This window comes from Dipodomys merriami, unplaced genomic scaffold (assembly GCF_024711535.1).
Source record: "Dipodomys merriami isolate MVZ:Mamm:240054 unplaced genomic scaffold, mDipMer1.0.p SCAF_7, whole genome shotgun sequence".
Taxonomy (NCBI): Eukaryota; Metazoa; Chordata; class Mammalia; order Rodentia; family Heteromyidae; genus Dipodomys; species Dipodomys merriami.
Window position 1 is genome coordinate 22,671,483 of NW_027206290.1, and position 23,288 is coordinate 22,694,770.

Sequence of the window (23,288 nt, forward strand, 5' to 3'; positions counted from 1 at the left end):
CATTAATCTTGAGTAGTGCCCTTCCTCTAAAGGTTGCCATTAGTTACAAAAGGCCTTCCAAGCTGGATATTGGTGGCTCATATGTATAATGCTGTTTTCCTTCTAAAAAGAAGGCTGAGATGTGAGGATCACAGTTCAAAGTAGCCTGGGGGGAGGAGGTAATCTATCAGACACATCGGCAATTAACCACAAAAAATACAAAATTGGAGCTGTGGGTCAAGTACTACAGTACCAGACTTGAATAATAAAGCTAAATGATCACATCTAGGGCCTGAGTTCAAGCCCCAGTATCAGAATCAAAAACAACAACAATAAAAAACTTATCTAGCGGTAAAGTGCAAGATTATTTAATTCATTCTTTAAAATGTAACAACATGTAACATTAACATTAAAAATGCAATAACTTGCAATAGCAAGTATTCCTGCTCATAAAATACATACAATAGAGAAAAACAATTACAATAGTTTTTCAAGTTGATACTTTATTTCTTCAGTTTCCTCTTCACGATTTTTTGGTAAAGGAAAAAGAGGAATTTTGAAAACCGAAAGCCAAACTAGACAGTGATTCAAAGAAAATTTTCTGGAATCTCTAAGTTCCACCAGTAGTTTCTGGAAGAGATGTTTGATTGTTTGAAAAATAAAGCCTACTACTAAAAAATTTTTTAATGTGTAGTTATTGAAAGGTGTGAGTGATTTTAATTTTCTTAAAGTATTACCAAATAAATAACATTTTAATAAATAGTAAAACAAATCAAACATACTGTTTTCAGGTCTTTTAAAGCATGAATAAATATTATTTGTGTGCATCTAACTCAAACTATGCTCACCTTAAAAGTTTTTTATTTTTCAAGCACATAAATAATTAAGAAAAAACAGAACATATTTGAAAAATATATTTCTAAGTTTCTCTGCATTGCTAGAGTCTTAGACCCACCATTTCTTGCCTAACTGGAAACATATGGTTCTGACTTTAACCAGAACAAAGCTAATTAAGCCATATCTTTTACCTTTTATCGGTATGAGGAGGAAGTGAACTTTAGTAATAATCAATGCTGATATTGAGAGAAGGCTTGATTTACCCTTATGAGACTTTCCAAAACTTTTCTGAGAGACTTCTAATATGATGGATTGATGAGTGGTTTGAAAACCTTTCTTCTCCCCCACCCCAAAGCCACTTCTCTTATGCAAGTAATTGCAATTAGGACTCACATGGGAGTTGTTTTCTAAGGGCTACATTAAATATTCAGAAGGAACTGGATTTTTTTCTTCTTTATTATGTCTACTTCCTAGCAAGATGAGCAGGAAAATAAAATAGGTCTTGGGTATGAGGTTCCTAGTATGAATCTCTCTTGGAGATGTGCCTTGGCAGACTGGTCATCTTTCCATGGCCCACTCAACCCAGCTGAGTGGGGCTGTGTGTCCCTGTGCTGACACAGCTTTATCTAGTTAGAGTTTGAAACTCATTAACCCAGCTCACAACATTCAAAAGCTTAGCATCCGCAAAAGCATTTCCTTCTTCCCTTTTGAAAAGGGAAGAAAAAGTTATTTTTTGCAAAAGGGAAGAAAAAGAAAAGTTTCTAAAGGACAAAACCTGCTTCATTTAAAAATGGTTTGCTCTTTAAATACTTGACTGAAAACTATGTATATAATATGCATATAATATATATGTGCACGTATATAATATATAGTTTTATATATATACTATATAAAACAGTAAACTATAAAACTATAAAGTACATATATATACTAAAAGGTATATATGTATTTTAATAATATACATATAGCCAGAATTGTGGTACTGGGCTTGAACTTAAGGCTTCACACTCATCTTTGGCTTTGTTGCTCAAGGCTGGCACTCTACCACTGAACTCTATCTCTATTCCTCAATATAGATATTAATGACAACTAAAAATTAGTAGAAAGAAAATCCATTCAATGGCATGAGAAAATACAAAAAATGTGCACAAAACACTTTTACATATATGAGTTCAAAACTATGAGTATTTTTTCTGCAAATGAAACTAACCAAATATATTGTGTTCGCTCACTTAAACATCATAAATCTCAAAAGTGCTTTGCTTAAATAGAAAGCAAGGTTGACAGAACTTCTACTACCCCTGATGTCCTCATTGTTAAATACAATTCTCTCTAGTCCTTGCATTCTTATCTCCACACCTGTCACAATGACTGCTTCTTTTTTCTTTGACCTTTTTCCATTTGAGTCTCCATTCCTGTGATTTATTTTTATTTTTATTTTCATTGTAAAGGTGATGTATAGAGGGGCCGCTATTACATGGAGGTAGCATTTGGGAAGTCTTTAAACAAGAGTTTGGTTTCAAAAGGTAAAAAGGAGGAAAATAATAATACCAATAGAAACCTAAAGGATGCATAAAATAGAACAAACCAACACTAATTTTCCTCCCTGCTTTCCTCTTTATTTCTATTCAAGATTCAAAGCTAAAGAAAGTACTGTGGCTGCTGTCTATAAAATGATTCTTACATGAGTCTACAGGAGGAGTTCTGTGTTGGGGAGGAACCTCTGCCTGGGGAAACCTTGGACAATGTCCAGGGTTATTTTGTTAGTGGATATGGAGGGCCAGTAGCCCTGAGTAGCAGGACCAAGGGTGAGGTAGACAGGGACTGGGTGGTGATGGAGAGTCCTGCATCCTCCTTAGGCTTAGCCAGCAGACACACCCATAGATGCAAAGCTGATTGAACACCTTTGATGGCAAAGGTCTGTTTGAATGTGATATGAGTTTTGTGATTTAATATACATGGATTGTTTTTCAAGTATGTAATTATATGTTAAGAAATAAATATGTGTTGGTCAAAAAAAGAAAGAAAAATTCCTTGCAGTCGGGTGGTGGTGGATCACATCTGTAATCCTAAATTCTCAGGAGGCTGAGATAAGAGGATGGTGGTTCAAAGCCTGCCCAGGCAGAAAAGTCCTTGAGACTCTTCTCTCCAATTAATCAGAGAAAAACCTCGAAGTAGAGCTGTGGCTCAAGTGGCAGAACACTAGCCCGGAGCAAAAGGAGCTAAGGGGCTAAGGGACAGCACCCATGCTCAAGGCCCAGGACTGGCAAAGAAAGAAAGGAAAGAAAGGAAATAGAGAAGGAAAGAAAGAGAAAGAGAGGAAGAGAAAGAGAAAGAGAGACAGGAAGGAAGGAAGGAAGGTTCTCCATGTCCTAAGGGTATAATATAGCTCAATTTGATTATTAAACTCTGATATGTTATATAATTACATTTGAAACTTAAGAGATTCTATTGCTAGACTTTTATATAAGAACTTTACATATGTGAGTGATTTATTTAAATTATCCCACTTGACTGATAAACATCACAAATTAGAAAGAAGCCAAGTAACTTTAGGAGGATAAATTTTGGAAAGACTGGAGCCAGGTGTCCAACTGCACAGACTGTTTTCAGAGCTCCTGCTTTGAGCTGATATAGCAGATCCATTCTAATTAATGTGGCATTCACTGAATTATAAACAGTGAAATAATGTATGCCAAAGCTAGGAAAGAATCAGTAGCAATAGAGTAATAAATTATTTTCTTAAGTTTTACATTTTTATGAAAAAATAAACCAAATTAGCCTGGAAAAGATAATGATTAGTTTTAATAAAATTAATGTTTCAAAACAAATTGAGTGACATGCACAGATATATTTGTTGGGGATGAGTTAGTGAGTTGCCATTGTGACTCCAATGGACTATAAAGGTATAATCTTTGTCTTCTTTGGGTGTACAGTCTAATTTGAAGATAAAAATTATTCTAAGTTCTCAAGGATCAAAGGACATAGATCTTTTAAAGTGGAGATTTCAAAAGAACGGGAGGTGAGTTCTGATTGGCAGTTGGGGAAAGTTCAGAGGTCACAGCATAGATCAAAGTGCATTCCTTTTGAAGGGCATTCAGAGCAGCTTAAATAGTGTCTTCTAGACTTCTAAGGTGTGTGAGGACCAGGCTATAATTGGATCAGCTGGAAAAATAAATGATGAGATTTAGAATAATGGTAATGCATTAATCATTTTTAGTTATTTATTTCATAGTAATTAAAAGCTAAGCCAGGAGTGAGTGGCTCATGCCTATAATTCTAGCTATTCTAAGAAGCTGAGATCTGAGGATCCTGGTTTAAAGCCAGATCAAGCAGACAAATCCTTCAGACTCTTATCTCCAAACAAGCAGCAAAATCTGAAAGTGGATGTACAGTTTTAAATTGTAGAGTGTCAGCTATAAGTGAGAAAGCTGAGCTCAGAGTGCAATGCACACACACACACACACACACACACACACACACGCGCATATACAAAGGGAAGATTATGTTCATGTGTGCTACTAACAGAATGTATTTGCATACTGCATCACTAGCAGTTTGGTTCCATAAACAAAGGAAATAAAAATATAACACAATTTAACATAAAATAACAAAATATAATTATAAAAATATAAATATAAGACATTTCTTAAGCTTGATCTTTTCCAAGAAAACAAGAGAGATAAAATTTATAATCAGTGAGCATTGCAATAGTAATGTTCTTATATATGCATATATGTGCTTATCCATTTATGTATATATACATACATATGTAAAATCAGTGTTTAGAATATTCTAATAAAAAAGACCATTTGGGAGCAAAAATATCACTTTGAAGCATTCTGTCCTTAAAGTTTTTGATAGTACTTTGAAATTAATCTAAGACAATAAAAATTTCTGTTAAGGTGATTGGGAATTTTATATACCCTAGGGGGATAAAAGAGAATTTTTAAATGCTGAAACTGCTTTCAGTTTGTCACAGGAAACATTAAATAAAGCTAAGGTTATTATTTCAATTGAATTAGTAATTGGACACCCTTGCCTTTAGAATTTGGGAGGCATTGTTACTGACAGATTCAATTCAGTTTTGCACACAGATATTTTGTACATCAGCATATGAAATATGTATTCTTTAATTTCTATTCTCTACTCATTGGTACAACTCCATAAAGAAAACCACAAAGAACTAAAATAGAATTAAGAAAATACTGATGACTATTTAGAATTGTTGTTAGCCTTAGGAGTAATAATTTGCTACTGTCCAAATTTATTATCCTTATTTATTTGAGGAATTTTGTACTTACATGTTTTCTGTAAGTCAGCAAAGCACTTATTTTTAATAGCAGCACATGTTTAGTACAGGTATAGTGGGGGCACAAAGTTATTTTACACCTTTTATTGTAAAATATATAAATTAATAGACTTGAAAAAGGTTTGTAGTTTATCAGAGAAAAATTCTGAGATTAAAAATTTAATAATAATATCTTGAATTTCACAATTACAGTACATTTAAATACATATTATTAACCTAATTAAAACTTTGAGAGTATTTTCATTTAAACTATTAGTATAATCAGAGACTCGAGAACAAAAATGATCACTCTATCTTCTATGTATTCTGTCAAGACTATTTCATTTCTTGAATTTCATCCTCTATCTATATAATGCATGCATCAATCAAGATTGTCTTGAGTTATCTCCAAAGAAGTCTACCCTGTGCTACAAACTGTGAGGAATAATTTACATATATATATATATATATATATATATATACACACACACACACACACACACATACACAAAGCCACTTATTCAATAAGGCTCTGCAAGCAGAGACTTACTCTGAAATATTAAGTTGTATTGGTAATTTTTTTCTTTACTTTTGTTAGGATCAGGCTTGAACTCAGGGTCTTACAGTTGTAGGACTGGCACTCTACCACTTAAACCATATCTCAAGCTCTGACTTTTTTTTGGCTGGTTAATTGGAGATGAAATCCCACAGACTTCTGTCCAGGATGGCTTCAACCACAATTCTCCAGATTATAGCCTCCTGGATATCTAGGATTAGAAACATGCATTCCTGGCATCTGGAAACATTACCTTAAGAAAGTAATTGGAGGGAAGGGGTGACAGTGTCCAAAAAGAAATGTACTCTTTTTTTTTAAATATTATTTTATTTTATTTGAGAACATACTGTACAGAGGGGCTACAATTACATGGGCAGGATAATGCATACATTTCTTACCAAGCATTGCAGCCTCCTCCTTTGTTTACCCTTCACCTCCCTTCCCAGCCTTCCCCCTCCCCCAACCCAATTATACCCCCCTCCCCCCCCACCAACATTGTAAAGCTGGTTTTGACATGACATTTTGTACTTCTCATTGTTGCAACAGGTCCACCTGAATCCTTAAACGACTTGTTTGCCCCCATCTCCTCCACATGTTATACTGACATCAAATATAGTGAAAGCGGGGGTTACACTGTGGGGGAGGGACATACAAAGCAACAAAGAAATAATCTTATAAATGCGTTAGAAACATATGCATGAAAGAAATGAAAACATTAAAATACATATTTAAGGGTTCATTTTCCTAACATCACATTATCTGACCTTTTCTGCTTGACTCATACCTATACTAGATATTGCAAATAAGGGAAACCATGGGACCTATGCTTCTTTGGGCCTGGCTTACTTCACTTACTATAATTTTTTCCAAGCCTTTCCATTTCCTAACAAATGGGGAAATGTCATTCTTTCTGATGGAGGCATAGAATTCCATTGTGTATATATACCACATTTTCTTGATCCATTCATCTACTGAGGGGCATCTGGGTTGGTTCCATATCTTAGCTATGGTAAATAATGCTGCAATAAACATAGTTGTGCTGGTAGCTTTAGTGTGGTCTTGTTTGTAAACATTTGGGTAAATGCCCAAAAGTGGGATTGCTGGATCATAGGGGAGATCTATGTGAAGTCTTTTGAGGAACCTCCATACTGCTTTCCAAAGTGGTTGAACAAGTTTACATTCCCACCAACAATGAAGTAAGGTTCCTTTCTGTCCACATCCCCTCCAGCATCTGTTGTTGTTAGAGTTCTTGATTTTTGCCGTTTTAACTGGAGTGAGGTGATATCTCAATGTTGTTTTGATTTGCATTTCTTTTATGGCTAGGGATGTTGAACATTTCTTCATGTGTCTATTGGCCATCCTTCTTTCTTCTTCAGAGAAGCTTCTCTTTAAGTCTTTCGCCCACTTATTTATTGGGCAGTTGTTTCTTTGAGGATTTGTTGTTGGGGGGTTTAATTTTTTGAGTTCCAAGTATATTTTAGATATGAGACCCTTGTCCGTTGTATGGCTAGTAAAGATCTTCTCCCAATCGGTGGGCTTTCTATTGATCTTGCTAGCTATGTCATTTGCCCTGCAGAAGCTCTGCAACCGTATGCAATCCCATTTGTCCAACCTTTCTTTGATTTGTTGTGCTTCCGAGTCTCTATTCAGAAAATTTCGGCCTGAGCCAAGGAGACCTAAGGTTTCTCCTATTCCATCCTGTAATGTTTTCAGGGTGTCTGCTTTGAGTTCAAGGTCTTTGATCCATTTGGAGTTGATTCTGGTGCAGGGTGATATATAAGGATCTAGCTTTAGTTTTCTACATGTAGTTAACCAATTTTGCCAGCACCATTTACTGAAGAGGCTGTCTTTCTTCCATTCTATTGTTTTAGCTTCCTTATCGAAGATTAGATGGCTATAGGTCTGTAGGTTCATTTCTGGGTTTTCAATTCTATTCCATTGGTCCTGAGGTCTGTTCTTATGCCAATACCAAGCTGTTTTGATTACTATGGCTTTATAGTAGAGTTTGAAATTTGGTATTGATATTCCTCCAGCAGTGTTCTTTCCGTTGAGGCGCGTTTTTGCTATTCGGGGTCTTTTATTGTTCCATATGAATTTTTGGATTGCCTCCTCTATTTCCTTGAAGAATGAGGGTGGAATTTTGATAGGTATCGCGTTGAATTTGTAGATAGCCTTGGGAAGTATTGCCATTTTCACGATGTTAATCTTGCCAATCCAGGAGCATGGGAGGTTTTGCCATTTTTTAAGTTCTGTGTTGATTTCCTTTTTCAAGATTTTAAAGTTTTCATCATAGAGGTCCTTCACTTCTTTGGTTAAGTTAATTCCTAGGTATTTTATTTTTTGTGGGGCTATTACAAATGGAGTTGCTTTCCTAATTTCAGCCACACTTTTCTCATTGTTGGCATATAGAAAAGCCATTGATTTTTGGGGGTTAATTTTATAACCTGCTACTTTGCCAAAGTTTTGAATCAGCTTGAGTAATTTGGGAGTGGAGTCCATGGGATTCTTTAAATACAAGATCATGTAAGAAATGTACTCTTAACTTAGGTAACTCTGTACCTCACGTTTACAATAACAATAACAAAAGGAGAACTTTGGAGTTAGATATGTGAGTTTGGGATAACATCTTGAAAGGACGGGGAAGTCTATCGTACTATGTACAATAACCACAATGTAATATGAAAAAATAGCAAGTCTAAAAAGAACATGGCTTTAGGAAAGTCTGATAAAGGAGCTGCCATTCATTTTGTACATCTTTCTTGATGTGCCATACAGGTCTCAATGCGTTTTAAATGTGGTAAGTAGTTCTTATGTCACTCTCTCCATTTGTGACTTTTCATGTAAAGAAGATTGATTCGTTCATCTCTGTTCCCTCCAGAGTAAAATTTGGCCTTTTGACATTCATTAGATGCTCAGTAAATATTGGTCACATGCATGAACATAAATATGGGACAAAAGGATGTCTACTGAAACCTGTAAAGAAAATAATGTACAAAGAACTGAAACGGTGCCTACTGTAAGTCTAGCTACTACATGGCACTCAAGAGAAGGTTAGTGTGTTTTCAGGAATGCATGCCTACACTCATTCATGCATGCACAAATGAATGAATGAATGGAAGGATAACATAATCAGGTCACTAAATGCATACATATATTAAGTAAAGAAAATTGGCAATGTTTGAACATGGAAAGTACTATGAAGTATAGCCAAAGGAAAGAAGAAAAATAGTCATTGATAGGCTTTGAAATGAATGGCAGAAGAAAACCTAGGAAAGAGAGTGTCACAAACAATAATAATTTGTTCAACTCTGGTTTGCAAAGCCCTTTCACATGATTTCCTTTTAATTCTGACAGTCCTGGGATACCGAGAGGTTTACTCCGCTTGTTTCTGTTGTCATTGTTTCAACACACGAAGCTCAGTCTTGAAAAGGTTCAGTGACTTGGAGAAGAACATTCAAATGGAATGAAATATTTAACAGAGTGTTGAATAAAGAGTGAAAAGATGTCACTGTGTTCCACCAGGATTTCATGAGAGCCCATGCAAAGTGAGGTTGGAAAGGAGGGAAAAGGAGAAATGAAGAGACATAAATGGATAAATACACTAAAATAGGTATTCCATGTGATAATCGTATCGTTATCAAATAAGTATCATATATATAATAGTTATATCAGTATCACACAGATATCATCACACATGACACAGACATAGGATGTGAAAGAATGCAGGGTAAAAGAGGGATACCATGAGTTTCTACCTTTATAAAAAAACATAAATGGACAACTTGGTTCCAATCAACCAGTTTTCATCATGGCATATATGTGCATGATTTCTGATTTTGCAACTTATTTTAAGATTTGGAAAAGATCTTTCTGGTCAGGTTCTAATAAAAGCAGATTGCTCCTACCTTTTTCTTCCATGTTTTTCTTCTTAATAAAATGGCATGGAAAGCTGAACACTGGTGGCTCATGCCTGTAATCTTAGCTACTCAGGAGGCTTAGATCTGAGGATCTCAGTTCAAATCCAGCCCAGGCAGGAAAGTCTGTGAAACTCATATCTCCAATTAACCACAAAAAGCTGGAAGTGGAGTTGTGGCTCAAAGTGGTAGCGCACCAGCATTGAGCAAAACAGCACAGGGACAGTGCCCAAGCACTGACTTCAAGCCCCATGACCAGAACAACAACAGCAACAAAAAAAGCAAAGCAAAGCAAAAAAAAGAAAAATGATATTGAAAGGCTGGATGTGTGGCTAAAGCAGTGGAGTACCAGGCTAAAAATTCAAAGCCTTGAATTCCAACCTGTGGGGGTTGGAAAAAACGATACTGAAAATACGTGAATGAGGAAGAGAGGTATGGGTGCTGTTAAATCCAATTCAGCACCCTTCACTGGGAAAGTAGTTCTGTATTCATGCAGACATGGAGGGAGGATAATTGACTATGTAGGATTCTCTTTCAAAATAAGTTCTTCAATTTCAAAATGAGGCTAGGAGGAGAATAAGCCTATCAAATCTTTCCTTCCTCTCTTTTCCCTCCTCTTCCTCCTCCTTTTTCTTCTGCTTGCAGATGTGTAGGGTTTGAACTCAAAGGCTGGCAATCTCTCACTTTAGCCATACCTACACTCCTGGATTTTGGCTCCTCTTAATTGGAGATACAAATCTCATGGGCTTTCCTGAGCTTATAAAATATCTGAGACAACAAGAACTGATGTGAGCCTTGGCTACCTAAGTTTTGTTCAAGAAAAGATAGCCTTCTCTCTAATGTCAGGACTGACAGTTGTGGAACATGAATTTACATAGGTGAGCTAAATTATTTCTTGGTAAGCAAATCAACCACAGAATTGTTACTTAAGCATGATCCAACATTTTTACTCAATTTTGGATGGTATGCAGAAGAACAAGAATGTGATGGATTTTTAGATAGTCAAATACAACTTTCCTTTATTATTCCATCCAAAATTCAGTGAATGAATTACAAAAAAAAAAATACCATCCTGCTACTGTGTCTACACATCCTGCAAACATCTAGATGGAAAGTGACACATCCAGCCCATCATCCAACTATTGGAAAACATGTATCTTGATGACATTAAACATCTGGATGTTTCTAAATGCCAAGGTGTTGGGAATATCCAGCAGATAAAATATCCTGATGACTGGTTTAATTTTGGCTTATCTGTTGCATAAAAAAAAAAGCACATTTGCATTCATGGGTCCAAACCTACTTTAGACAGAAAATATCATTTTACCATGGATAGAGTATGAAGTCACAGACAGGAATGGTCAGGTTTCAGTTCTGTAGTTATTATTATTATTATTATTATTATTATTATTATTATTATTATTCCTAAATCTCTAAGCTACAGACATGTTATTCTTTTAATTATCTTGTTCAGAAAATAAGAGAATTAAGTACCTTTTAAAAAGTGTAAACTAGGGGCTGGGAAGGTGGCTCAGTGGTAGTGCTTGCCTTGCATGCATGAGGCCCTGGGTTCGATTCCTTAGCACCACATTAGCAAAAAAGAAAAAAAACGGTAGTGGCGCTGTGGCTTAAGTGGCAGAGCGCTAGCCTTGAGCTGAAGAGCTGAGGGACAGTGCCCAGGCCCAGAGTTCAGGACCCATGACCGGACCCAAAAAAAAAAAAAAAAAAGTGTAAACTAAAAGGCAACGGATTGTTTGAGAAAAACATCGAGAAACTTGAGCTTTTCTTTATCTACCCTGGCCCCTAAAAATATTATATGGGTAAAACCAAAATATTAAATGATAGAATTAAATATCCCACTGAAGATGTATGTGCAATGTTTGTGTTTTCGTTTTAAAGGTTTTGTTCTTTAGCAAATCCAATTTTGTCATCTAGGCAAAATGACAAGATTTAAAACTTTTGAATTGTCTAATGTTTTCATTCATAGTTTGGTAGAAAAATGGAAGGAAACATTCATTTAATTTGTCTGTGTGTGTGTGTGTGTGCGCGCGCGCACGCACGTATTTTATTAGAACCCAGTTCATCCACATCATTAAAGATCAGCCACATTTTCATATTCTAGTTTAATTAAGAAAAACAAGGGAATTATTATTTTAATGTAAAGCACATCTTTTAGATATCTGCTCAAAGAAAGATTGCTGTTGTTTTCTGGTTTTTGACATGTTACAACTAATTCTGTACATGTATTGATTCTGTATGCACCGGGCCTTTCAAGTCTGGTCCTTGTGCTCTGTATTAGAAATGGGAAATAAAGCCGGGCGCTGATGGCTCACGCCTGTAATCCTAGCTACTCAGGAGGCTGAGATCTGAGGATTGTGGTTCAAAGCCAGCCTAGGCAGACTCTTACCACCCGATGAGACTCTTATCATCAATAAACCACTCAGAAAACCAGAAGTGGTGCTGTGGTTCAAGTGGTAGAGCGCTAGCTTTGAGCTGAAGAACTGAGGGACAGAGCCCAGGCCCAGAGTTCAAGACACACACACACACACACACACACACACACACACACACACACACACACACACACACACACACACACACACACACACACACACACACACACACACACACACACACACACACACACACACACACACACACACACACACACACACACGAAGTGGGAAATAAATGTTTAGGTAAAACACAACCACAAAAAAAACAATTATTGCCAAGAGCCAGAAACTTTTGGGGTACTAGAGCAGCAGAAAAATTACACCCCAACTTTTAGCTTCCAAGCCAGGCCTGTACCTTTTGGGTCATTCAACACCGAGCCGAAGGCGCTGATGACCACGTCAGCTTTCAGGTGGACAGTCTGCTCTTCATCCTCTACCCAGTTTCCGGTTTCATCTTGCTCCGTCCGAACAAACTGCATCCCAACAATTCTCCCGCCTTTCACAGTGACCTTCCGTGGGGAAAGGAAAGGCAGAAACTCGCACTTTTCTTCTTTAGCAAGCTCCATCTAAAACGCAGAAGAACAGAGAGGAGAAACATGTTTAAAATTATTTATCATCCTATGGAACCATTGATTTTCCTATCCAAATGCATATGGTAACTGCTGCAGTATTTCAACATCCAGGAAGCTTTCTCTCACTTTCACCAAAGCCAAGATTCGGGCTTCATCTATGAACACCGTGTGCACTCCTGCCTGGGGTAGGGAGGCCGTCTTGAATTGGAGCAGTGACAAAAATGTATAGGGACGAGCTCATGAGTTATTTCCCAGGTTTTCTATTTCAAGTGCTCTAGGGTTGGTGTTATGTATAAGGTTTCTGACTCTAGTAGCCTGTTGGTGCTTCCAAGTCTGCAGATTAAGGTCCCTTTTTAAATCATCGTACATATGAAAATAAATACTTGTGTTTATTAACAAGGTGTGCAGATCTAAGCTGGAAAAAAGTCAATGAGGTGGGTGAGACAATTTGTGCGAGTATGTGACCAGAATGTAAGGTAAGAGAAAAGAAGGTTAAAAAGAAGAGAAACGTGCAGAACTGCAAAATAAAAAGATAATGAATATCATTTTTGTCTCCCTCCTCCTCCTCCTCCTCTTCCTCTTCCTCCTCCTCCTCCGCCTCCTCCTCCTCCGCCTCCTCCTCCTCCGCCTCCTCCTCCTTCGCCTCCTCCTCCTCTCCTTCTCCTTCTCCTTTCTCTGGGCATTGTTTCTGAGCTATTTTTCTCAAGGCTAGTGCTCTAGCATTTGAGTCACAACTTCACTTTCAGCTCTGTGTGTGTGTGTGTGTGTGTGTGTGTGTCTGTGTGTGTGTGTGTGTGTGTGTGTGTGTGTGTGTGTGTTTGTCTATCTGTGATGAATAGTCTCACAGACTTTCCCACCCAGGCTGGCTTTGAACTGCAATTTTCAGATTTCAACCTCCTCTTCCTTTTACAACAGCACAATCGTGAATGCCACAAATTACAAATGTGAAAGGAAAACAGGCATGCTCATCTTGACAAATTCCCACTCCCTTCCCCAACTTTCCTGTAACTCTATCATAACTATCCTGTCTATCATAAAATCCAGAAATCCCATTTCTCATCTGTGCTCATGTCATTAAAAGAATAGATAGGTACACTCAAAATTTACTTATTATATTCCACTCATTATTTTTTGTTGTTGTTTTGTTTTTTATCAGTCATGGGGCTGGACGCTGTCCCTGAGCTATTTTTTGGAGTAGCCAGGCCTTTGTGAATATAATCTGAACTAGTATGCTAATTTTTCTTTCCCAAAAGAAAGAAAGAAAAATTCCCTCCCATACATTTTTCCTCCCTTGTGGAGGCCAAGTAAACGCTCAGCAGATCTACCAAGATCCACTGCTTCCTCCATTGGCACCTATCATAATCACCTGGAATGTTTTGTAACAAGAGACTGCATGGGTCTACCCCCCAGAGTTTCTAGATCTATTTGGATGAGGCTTAAGTATTTGTGGCTTAAGGACTATGCTATTGACCCAGGAATGAGAGACACTAGAGTTGAAGACCATTCATCCACTCAAAACTTGTGTATGCAGCACATACACAAATATGCAATAACACTATAGTATTAAACTTAAAGAGCAATGATGAAAAGACTACCTAGGGAAAGAGAATATACAACCATTTAAAGACACTAGCCAATACTATAAGTTAAAGGAAGCAGTTCAGTCCCTTAAGTTATTTTTTTAAATTATAGGTTATTCTGTCTACCATTTCTCTTTTAAGCTTAAAAGGAGGAGTACTTATAAATCTTTGCAAGCCATTGCCTTATATTAAATTGCAAAATTTGAATAGAATAACTAATAGGCATCATACAGTAGTAGTAAATATATAAAAAGTTAAATCCCAAACTGCTTACGTCCTCGATAGGGAGATTTTAAGGGAGTGGATTTGAATCAGGTTTCAAACTTGTTTCTACTGTGCTTTGGAAAAGGTTTCTTGAAGTCAATATGGGAATAACAACAGAACATTCCTTAGTATGTGGTGATTTTGAAGACAATCCTGAAAGGAAAAGTGCCTCAACTAGAACTTAATCTTACAGAAGTTACATATAAAAGCTGTTCATTCACAGTTGCTATCCTTTGAATTTACATTTCCCCAAACATTTCTTCAAGTATGCCTCAGCACTTATCAATGGGATTATGATTTCAAGAGGTGACTCATAACAGCAGGCCTAAAACAAAGAAATTCTAATACCCCTTATAATTTTTCTATAAGAGGTAAGCCATTGCTTGACTGATTCAAATGACAAAATAAATATGGTACCTGTCTGCAAAATATGTTTTCCACATTATTTTGTCACAGTCTGTAATGTAGCACAAAATAAACAAGTTTATTGTGTTTCAAAAATGTCAAGTGATGCTAAATTTTAATGATAATACCACACTTTATTGAATAGCAATGCTGAATGTTTATGGTTTGAATAAATCAATATACCATGCATTTTTACACTAGCACTATTTTCTGTAGAGACAATAAATAAAATACAGGATTATGCTGTCCCAGTTGGGAAGAGTATGTCACAGATTGATTTAAGATCTGTTTTGTCCTAGTCTTCCTTTCTTGTCTGTTGAAAGTAAGTAGTATTAAACATACATATGTCTCTTATGAGGTTTTGGAAAATTTGATATTAAAATTGGAAAATAAAATTAGCATAGATTTAATGCCTGAATTCCTTTATAGTATGGATTTTTAGATTTGAGAGCCTGAAATCTGAGCGCAGTTATGAAGATAAGAAATTGTTTTCGTATAAGCTCCACTTGGAATTGTCTAAAGAGGATTTGTGTTTGAATACTGAGCATTCTCTCCCACTGTCCAACCATAGACAGAAACCTGGTGTGATACAAACACTGCCTGATACGAACCAAGATTATTCTGAACTTTGGCTACTTGAACTTCAGGGACATTTACATTCTCTGAAATATGCAGGGTTTGACTTCTTGGTGGCACACATTAATTAGATGAGTTCTTCACAATATGTTGCTATTAAATAACTTTTTCCATCAGGGGAAATGTACAAAAGGAAGTTATTTGAATATATTTATTGGTTTGTTTGCACAGTACTGTAGTGGGGAAAATAGTGAGATTAGGATAAAATTTTCTGAAAAAATATTAGGATAACTGATCTAATTTTAGGACAATCAAGAGAATATAATATTAGGACAATTAGGATATTAGCAGAACACAAAACAGCCAACACTATAGATCAGGTAAAATAGCCTTCGGATTATTTTTGGACGGCATAGGAACCAATTTGCACTATTTAATACGTGCTTCTCGCAGGATTAATTTTAAGGGCGTTATGTGTAGCTTCTCATTGCCACACAAAGAAGAAGCATGACAGGACAACTTCCATATCAATTATTACAACAAAATACCTAGCTTCAAATCAACTTTGTCTCCCTGATGTGGCACGAAGGCCACACCACTCTGGGCATCATGGTGAATTTGGGGATTTCACATCCTTGGGGCTCTCTGCTAAAGAAGCATATGGTTGAGCATCCCAAATCTCAAAATGTGACATTCAAAGGCTGAAACATCTATAGCTCTCCTACCACTGATTTGAGACTCCCACAGGAAAATTCCACATCTGGCCTCACGTCATGTGTCATAGCCAAAACATAGGTGCACCAAAAATATTGTTCCCACTGTCGTTCACCTTGTGTGTATCAGATGGGCATGAAATGAAAATAAATTACCTAGCTAGAATCCCCTCCACATGATATTTAAGTATGTATAGGCAATATTCTAAATGTGCTAAAGTTAGAAGAAAAAAAAATGTCTAAATCTGAAACACTTCTCATTCTAAGCATTCCACATAAAGAGATATCCAATCTGTATCTCTTTTGGACTAAAAGAAATAGACTTTAAAAGTCTTAGCTAAACATCCTGATTGGATAGTTAATTCTATGTGGCTTAGCTTTGTGTAAGAAAAAAATTTATAGTAGAGTCTAAGGGGGGGGGGGAAATGGGACTCTAATTAAAGTGTTGAATCTCAAACAAAGTCAAGCATAACTGGAAAAAGAGATTGGCTAGATAAATCTGTCCTCAAGACTGGGTGCTCATGGCTCACACCTATAATCTAAGCTTATCTGGAAGGTGAGATCTGAGGCTCATGATTGCAAGCCAGCCTAAGCAAGAGAGTCCATTGGACCCTTTTTGCCAATTAACTACATCAAAACCGGAAGTGGTGACTAGGCTCAATATGATAGCGCTAGCTCTGAATGCAAAAGTTCAGGGGCAGCATCCAGGCTCAGTTCAAGCACTGGGACTATCACCACCACCAACAAAAACAACTGTCCTCAGTGGTACGAGAATTCGAGCTTCTTAGTCTAAATATACAAAGGACTCTAACATCATGAACTATGGGAAACAAAGGTTGGACTTAGGAGGATAGTACTGTAAACAAGTTAATAGGGATCCCTTGAATTAACAAAGGTAACTTTTGAATAAAGGAAATTCTACCCAACAAAAATGGATAGCAAAGGCATGGAACATAATATCTCAAAATAGGAAAGTAGATGATAACAGATTTTAGCTAAATGTACATATCAAATGATAAATTCTTTCATAAAACTCCTTCAATATAGAAATATTTCATTCATCCCACTCTACCTCCAACTTCAAATATGATGTTCACACAGTCAACACTTTGATGAAATATGAGAAAATGAACATGCACACAGACCTTAAGTGAACCAGAATATCTTCTAGCCAGTATGCCACATGGAGGGAGCCTGACAACAGGGCCCTGCCCTGTCTGTGTCCATCAAAATGATTGGCACACAGAGGACCTTGAGTAAAGTTTTGCTTATCCATTGTAATGACAAATGGTTATCAGACCCTGAAGGATATTCAAATTAATGACAGGAAAACCACATGTCAGTATAATGAATGAGTAGGCGCTAGACACCCATCCCAAAGCAGGCAACCAAAGGCATTCAGAAGACATGCCACCTAGACAGACCATCCTACAACAGAGGGGGAAATAAAAAAGAAGGTAGTATTTCTCCTCACTTGTCAATCAGAACCATTGGGAAATGGTGGACCAGAGTGATCAGATCTGCTCAGTGATCAATATAAATACATCAGTCTTAATATTTTGCCACTCTAATTAAGCAGTGTTTTGTGAGCATTCACAAATGTTGGTACTAGCCTATTGATGCCTAATGCTTTCTGATCATTAATAATCAGCATCTCTGTGAATGTGGGGCATGAATGTTTCTGAAGCTCATGGTGCACACATACATGGAACCTGTTCTGATAAGAGCAATTGGAATCTCAGCACACACATACATGTCTCTTTTCCTTATCTCTACTAACGGAATGAAGTATTAAGTAGTTACAAGGGTCCAGTTTTTAGGTTCAATAGATCAGGTTGTCATTTCCATCTCAAAAGTATAAGGGAAGTGAAGAAAAAAATTTTTTTCATAGCTTTGATTTTCACCTCCATATTCAAGAAAAGATAAGCAGTTGATGTTAAGTGAAATAAAAATAGTGCACTATAGCATGCAATAATGATCATCATTTTAATGATTAACTTTATGTAATGTGATGATTTGGTCTGATTAATATTACAGGCATCGTACTGTAGAAATTATGAAACAACTTAATTTACTATAATTAAAAGCATGATGTCAACTCATTTTTAGATTGCATATATGCAAAGTAAGCATAGGTTATAAAGTGTAATGAGCAGAGCTCAAAACCAGCATACATTAAACTCTGGAAAAAAAACTTATAATATATGGAGGTTTAGGAGGCAATGTGAAGAAAACACAATATTCTTTGCAAAGCTTATCTGCTAAGAGCAGCATATTTAACAATCTATTAATTCAGTGAGAACATAAAGATTCTTAAAATGTTATTTAGAATCAAAATAGTTTTGTAGTCTTCTTTGAACACTGATATCCTAGAAAATGTGATCTCATTTTATCACTGTTAAATTGTGGTTATACTACAAACATTTATAATTACATGGTCCTATTCATGCATAAATTTAACTACTGATTAGGTACACACTGTGTATAAGACTGATGCCAGGTGCTAATAAGTAGAAGTGAAATTAATTCCCGCCTTATCAAAGATGCATAGACAGCTGGACGCAAGCATGTCATGCCTGTAATCCAAGCTACATGGAAGGCTGAAAAGAGAAGGCTCACAGTTCATGCCAGCCTAAGAAAATCTTCACAAGACCCTTTCACTGCCCATAAATGGAGCAGTGGCCTATGTCTTTCAGCCTAAGCTACATAGGAGGCAGAGATCTGTAGATCATGATTGCAGGCAAACCTGCAACCATGGATAGTAATATATATATATATATATATATATATATATATATATATAACTATATATAATATATATAATATATTACTATATATAATATATATTCTGTTGTGCTAGGAATTAAACCCAGAGCTCATGCTTACTAGGCAGACAGTTAAGCCATGCATCCTGCCTTTCTGTTTATATCTATTTTTGAGACATAGTTTTACTAACTTTGCCCAAGTTTGCCTTAAACTTATGATCCTTCTGCCTCCACATATGCCTGGCTTCAATTTACCTTTCTTGATAATTTATATTATGTGATACAATGATAATTTTGACAATCAAAAATAAAACTATACTTTATTTAAAGATAACAAAATTTTGAGGTTCATGGATGTATGCTATATATTTTAGTTATTTTATATCTGTTTAAAACCTTCCCTGAAGATTTTGGTACCCTTCATATATTAGTTTATTCAACATGCACCACTGATCTGATACATTGAATCACACTTGTCTAGATTTGGGGTCACATACCATGTTGAAAGAGGGAATATACTGTAGGAACTGGCATTTTAAGTTATGAGGTGAGTGTGAAGTAACAGCTGTCCTATGTGGAAAATGTTAAAAATTAGCTGTAAGCAGAGGAGGAGGAGGAGGGGGAGGAGGGGGAGGAGGGGGAGGAGGGGGAGGAGGGGGAGGAGGGGGAGGAGGGGGAGGAAAGGGAGGAGGAGGAGGAGGAGGAGGAGGAGGAGGAGGAGGAGGAGGAGGAGGAGGAGGAGGAGGGGGAGGAGAGGGAGGAGGAGGAGGAGGAGGAGGAGGAGGAGGAGGAGGAGGAGGAGGAGGAAAGAAAGAAAAAGAAAATGAAAAAGCTACCAAAGCCTACTAGCGAGAAATGTGAATTCAGGAGGGAACTAAGGAAGCCGTCAAAGAGAAAATGATCTTTGGGCAGACCTTGAAGAATGAGGACATTTTTATAAAAAGAACAAAGAAACCACTCAAAGCAGTGCTAAGTCAAATGGAGAAGGGAAGGCCAATAATCTCAGCACTAGGTAGCATGAGTTCAAGGCAAGCCTGGCCTACATACTGAGTGAGAGCACTTTAAAAAACTAGGAAAAAAAGATAATAATTTCAAATATGCATTTTCATTATTATTGTATTTTCAATGGTATAACATGGACCTGTGTGTATTTCATAATATTCACTGTATAGAAAAAGAAGAGTAGCTATTGGAAAGCTAAACTAAATATTATTAAAAGCTAAAAGGCTTCTAACTTTCCGTAACAAGGAATACCAACCACTATTATTTAATAAGAGTTGATGAATGCATACATATTGAGAAGCATATTAGGTAGCTATACATTATATCATCATAACTTGCAATTAAATATTATATAATCATATTTATAATGTATAAATACATTATTCATGAATGTATAAATACATATATGAATAGTAATACATAAATATATAATAGTATATATGGATATTATAGTAGTATATATAAATATATAATCGTATATATGGAATATATAAAATATACACAATTATATAATATGTAGCACATATTGTATAAAGTATTTTATATATAACATTACATATTATTTTTTCTTTTTTTCTTTTTTTTTGGGTCCAGTCGTGGAGCCTGAACTCTGGGCCTACACGCTGTCCCTCAGCTCTTCAGCTCAAGGTTAGCACTCTACCACTGAGCCACCTTCCCAGCCCAACATATTATTTTTTTAAAAATATATTGGTTTCAGCTCTACAAATCTTCCTACTGAAATTTACAATCACCGCCACAGAATTTTCAAAGCAGTTTCAGTAAATGCCCAATGTTGAATGGGCACAAGCTTCTGTGGGCTCCTGGCAGACTTTCGTTTTCCATTTACTATCTGAATTATCACACACAATAAAGAATTGTGAACAATTTCAGTTGTCATTTCCTTGATATCTATGCTTCCAGTGCAGTACTCACCAAATGACTGATAATACTTTAATCACAACTTCTCCCAAGCATAATGTTAATAGATACTGCAAAAAAAATCTTAAAAACAGTGTTGCTATTCTATGAGAAGATAGATTCTATCTGCCCGAAATCATGAATTCCTCACTTATCTTTCTCTGAGTTTGAAAAATATAAAACTTGGGGAATGGAAGAAATCTTGAGAAGCATGTAATTACAGCAGAGATTTTACAGAGGGACCTACGGAGAGCTGAGCATGCCCCAGTTCTTAGTTTTTTTTCTTGACTACTCCACTGCAAGTGTTCACACCACCCTGACTTTTCATAACTTTCAAGCAGGTAAACACACACAGAGGTCTTAGATTGCCATTCCTCAGTCATTATCAAGTACTAAAGGTGTACTTTCTCTGTTAGTACCATGGGAGTCTCTCAGTAGCATTCATTAACTGTTTGCCCAGGGGCCAGTTGTGTTTGTTTGTTTGTTTGCAGTTCCCCTCAACCAATCATGCCAACAAGTCTCTGATCACTTCTCATGAAAAACAGCACTCAAATGATGTTGAATTGACTAATGCTGCTATAAGCCTCATTCTTATTGAATAAGATAAAATTTGTCAGGGTATAGAGTTTACTTTCTAAAAATAGCCCCAGATTTATATTTATTGTAATTAAGGAAAAAGGAAGAAGCACATGTTAATCAGCAAAATACAGAGGATAAAAGAATCTATGCTTGTAGCTTTCACATGATCATTTGACATTGAAAATGTAAGATAAGAGGCTTACAAGTGACATAACATGAATGACTTATCATGAGGTAGGTTGTATGGTACTCAAATGACTCAATCAAACTGCATGTTCTTTCCTATGCATATGTTTTCAGAATTGCAGTAAGATTAAGTAAATCTGGATTGACAGATGATCAGTCATTGTTATTTATATTATTAAAATAATCAAGTATGAGTGTCAAGACAGTTAATCCTCTGAGAAGATAAATATGTGAAAAGAACTGGTCAAAGTCAAAGCAAATGCTAGCTTGCTTCAAGTACACTGTAGAGATCAAAGGGTCCTGGAGAATGGCAGAGAGACCCATAAAAATATAATTGAATTAGCTGGACACCCCCATGGCTCATGCCTGTAACCATACCTATTAAGGAGGTGGAGATCTGAGAATCCTAGTTCAAAGCCAGCCCAAGCAAGAAAGTCTATGATACTCTAATCTCCAATTAACCATCTATATCTATCTATCTATCTATCTATCTATCTATCTATCTATCTATCTATCTATCTATCTATCCATCCATCTATCTATCTATCTATCTATCTCTCTATCTATCTATCTATCTATCTGTCTGTCTGTCTGTCTGTCTGTCTGTCCATCTGTCTGTCTCTCTGTCTCTCTGTGTGTGACTATCTATAGATACATATACATACGCTGCTTTTGGAAAATGAATATGTCTCATAGAGACTGCTGAAATATTCTTTGCATAGTGATCTGTGATTGAGACAAATTTTGAACTATACTCTCCTCAGTAATAATTAATAACAACAGAGTTCCTCTTTTTTAACCTTATCCTGTCAATTTCTCCAGTGGAGCAGGTCTGTTGAGCTCTGACCTTCAGGCCTCCTGTTAGGGATTCCCAATCGCCTACAGCGTTCTCGCAGTTCTATCTGATCTGTCAACAGCTTTTAATACCAGCATTTGGGGGGATTCTGTTATCCTGTGAAATTTAATCTCACCTATTTAAGCTTGCAGAAAGTACTGGAGGGAATTATTAACAGATTTTTCCCCCTGCATCTTCTTAGAGGAGAGTGCTGAGTGATGGGCTGGTTCCCCTAAGGACTCACAGCTGAGAAGTGCTAGTTTGTCAGTAGCATCCTATTTAGCATGTGTGTGAGGCCACAAGGGAGCCTGGAAGACATGTGGAATCAGAATTACATCAATATGCTGATGAAGCCTCCCTATCTTCGTGGCATCAAACCTATATCCTTTAGCATTAATGCTTTCTTAACTAAGATAGAAAGCGCCTCCAAACAGCACACTGCTTATGGCTCTAATTAGACAGCTGAAAACCAAGCTGATGATGCATTAGAGTAGTAGACCAGCAATCTCAGCATCACCAAAGAATGGGTTGAAAATGCAAATGCTCAGGTCCAACCCAAACCTACTAAGAACTCTGGGGCTAGGGTGCCCAGCCTCCAGTACTTTGCTAGCTATCCAGGTGATTTTAGTATGCGCTGAAATTTTGGTATCGCTCAATTAGGGAGATGGGATGTGTTTGTCACTGCAAAAATCTATTGGGCAGGTCTTTCTAGTTTTACAGGTTAAAACACTCCTGGATCCAATCCTATTTTGTTGGTTATATCAACCATGACACAAATACACCTTCACAGACAATTCCGTGTCCAGTGTAACTGTCCTCTGTAACCATTTGTATTTGTCATGAAAGAATGGGAAAACTTT

At 36.6% G+C, this 23,288-nt stretch overlaps 1 protein-coding gene across 3 annotated transcripts in view; it reads right to left on the bottom strand.

Moving 5' to 3' along the window:
• Dpyd (dihydropyrimidine dehydrogenase) overlaps window positions 1-23,288 on the bottom strand; it is a 709,900-nt gene that overhangs the window by 389,826 nt on the left and 296,786 nt on the right. For all 3 annotated transcript variants that reach the window (XM_070007768.1, XM_070007767.1, XM_070007769.1), the window contains exon 11: window positions 12,389-12,599. In XM_070007768.1, the coding sequence (XP_069863869.1) occupies window positions 12,389-12,599 (211 nt within the window). The remainder of the gene's footprint in view (window positions 1-12,388; window positions 12,600-23,288) is intronic.